Source organism: Borostomias antarcticus (assembly GCF_949987555.1).
Source record: "Borostomias antarcticus genome assembly, chromosome: 4".
NCBI classification, from domain to species: Eukaryota; Metazoa; Chordata; class Actinopteri; order Stomiiformes; family Stomiidae; genus Borostomias; species Borostomias antarcticus.
Window position 1 is genome coordinate 35,575,542 of NC_140237.1, and position 1,488 is coordinate 35,577,029.

The 1,488-nt window shown below is 53.1% G+C and overlaps 1 protein-coding gene across 1 annotated transcript; it reads left to right on the forward strand.

The window, feature by feature from the left end:
• Positions 1–756: 756 nt before the first annotated feature.
• Positions 757–1,488, forward strand: LOC311307871 (regulator of G-protein signaling 9-binding protein; the record flags this gene model as incomplete). Its single annotated transcript, XM_084436758.1, has 1 exon — positions 757–1,488. The coding sequence occupies one exon, from the start codon at positions 757–759 to the stop codon at positions 1,486–1,488; it is 732 nt and encodes a 243-aa protein (XP_084292884.1).

A 1,488-nucleotide genomic window follows, 5' to 3' on the forward strand; every position in this document is an offset into this window, starting at 1 on the left:
TGAAAGCAGGTGACCAATCAGGAGATGTACTCATTGGAGATGCTGCGTGACTAGCCAATCAGTGAAGCCCCAAGCGTCCCTCCTGCCAGCCTGACTGCCTGCTGCCGAATGGTTCCATCTTGTTGTGCGCGCATGTGACCACAGGAGAGGCTGGGGGGTATTTAAACATCATCTGGTGAAGGTGCGAGGCGGACAGCTCCCGCAGTCTAGAGGAGAAAACGCGGCGCCACTGGTGACACAGATGGCTCAGTCTGAGGGGAGCTGAGAGCTGCGTTTTTACATCATCATTAATCCCAAAAACAAATTGATGGACTTTTTCATTGCGTGTCTGTTTGCTGAAAGAGACGCGGGAGTTCAGACCCCTCTAGGAGTTTCGCGGCTGATTTGTGACACCTGTGGCATAAAGAGTACATGACTCCGACGTGTATGACTATTTCACGAAGAGACGAGGGCTTTTAGGCTATAGCCTACATCCATTTTTGCTGCAGGAGTCTAATCTCGAACGTGAAAGCGCAAAGGTAAAACCATTAATTAAAACCACGGAACCCATTAATATCTAAGACCCTTGCCGACAGGAAGGAGCATGGAAAGGAATTTGCTGTGAGTGGATTTGTATGGCTGGTGAGCTCCCGTGGAAACTAAACAGAAATACCCCATTGTCGAGATCACCATCGTGCGGCTCTCTTTTACGCATCAGATCTGCGTAAATTCCCGTCGTTCCGGTGACAGAAAGGCCGTTATATTTGAACAGGAAACATGGGGAAAGACGAGTGTAAAACGATGCTGGACGCGCTGAACAAAGTGACCGCCTGCTATCGGCATCTGGTCATCGCTCTGGGCAGCACCTCGGATTCCCAGAACCTGCGGGAGGAGCTGAAGAAGACCCGCAAAAAGGCCCAGGAGCTCGCCGTGGCCAACAGGACTAAACTGACCGCTCTGCTGAAGGACAAGAGCATCAGCAAAGACGATAGGACGGAGTACGAGCGGCTCTGGGTGCTGTTCTCCAGCAGCATGGAACTCCTGGAGGTGGACATGAAGAGATCCTTGGAAATTGGGCAGGATTTTCCCCTCAGAGTCCCGACGAGACACCTCATCCAAACGGGGATGACCGGCAGCACCACCTCTGTGGCGGCCCGCGCCATGAGCGTCCAGAACATGAAGTACGACGCTGACAGCAACATCGACACCGCGGACCTGAAGGAGCTGCAGACGGAGATCACCCAGGTGGGACACATGGTGGAGGAGATGGAGATGAAGGTCCAGGTGGCTCCTTGGGCGGTGGAGGCCAAGCAGGAAGCGGGCGCCGAGCTGAAGTCCAGCCTCAGTGTGGGGAACTCCTCCGTCGGGGTCATCTCCATCTGCGAAGAGGAACCCAAAGAAGACGCGGGGGGAGGAGAGGGGGGGATCATGAGAATTTTGGCGTGTATCATATTCATTGGCATCATATTAATTGCTGGTGTTCTAGGATACTTAGTGATTAACCTTTGA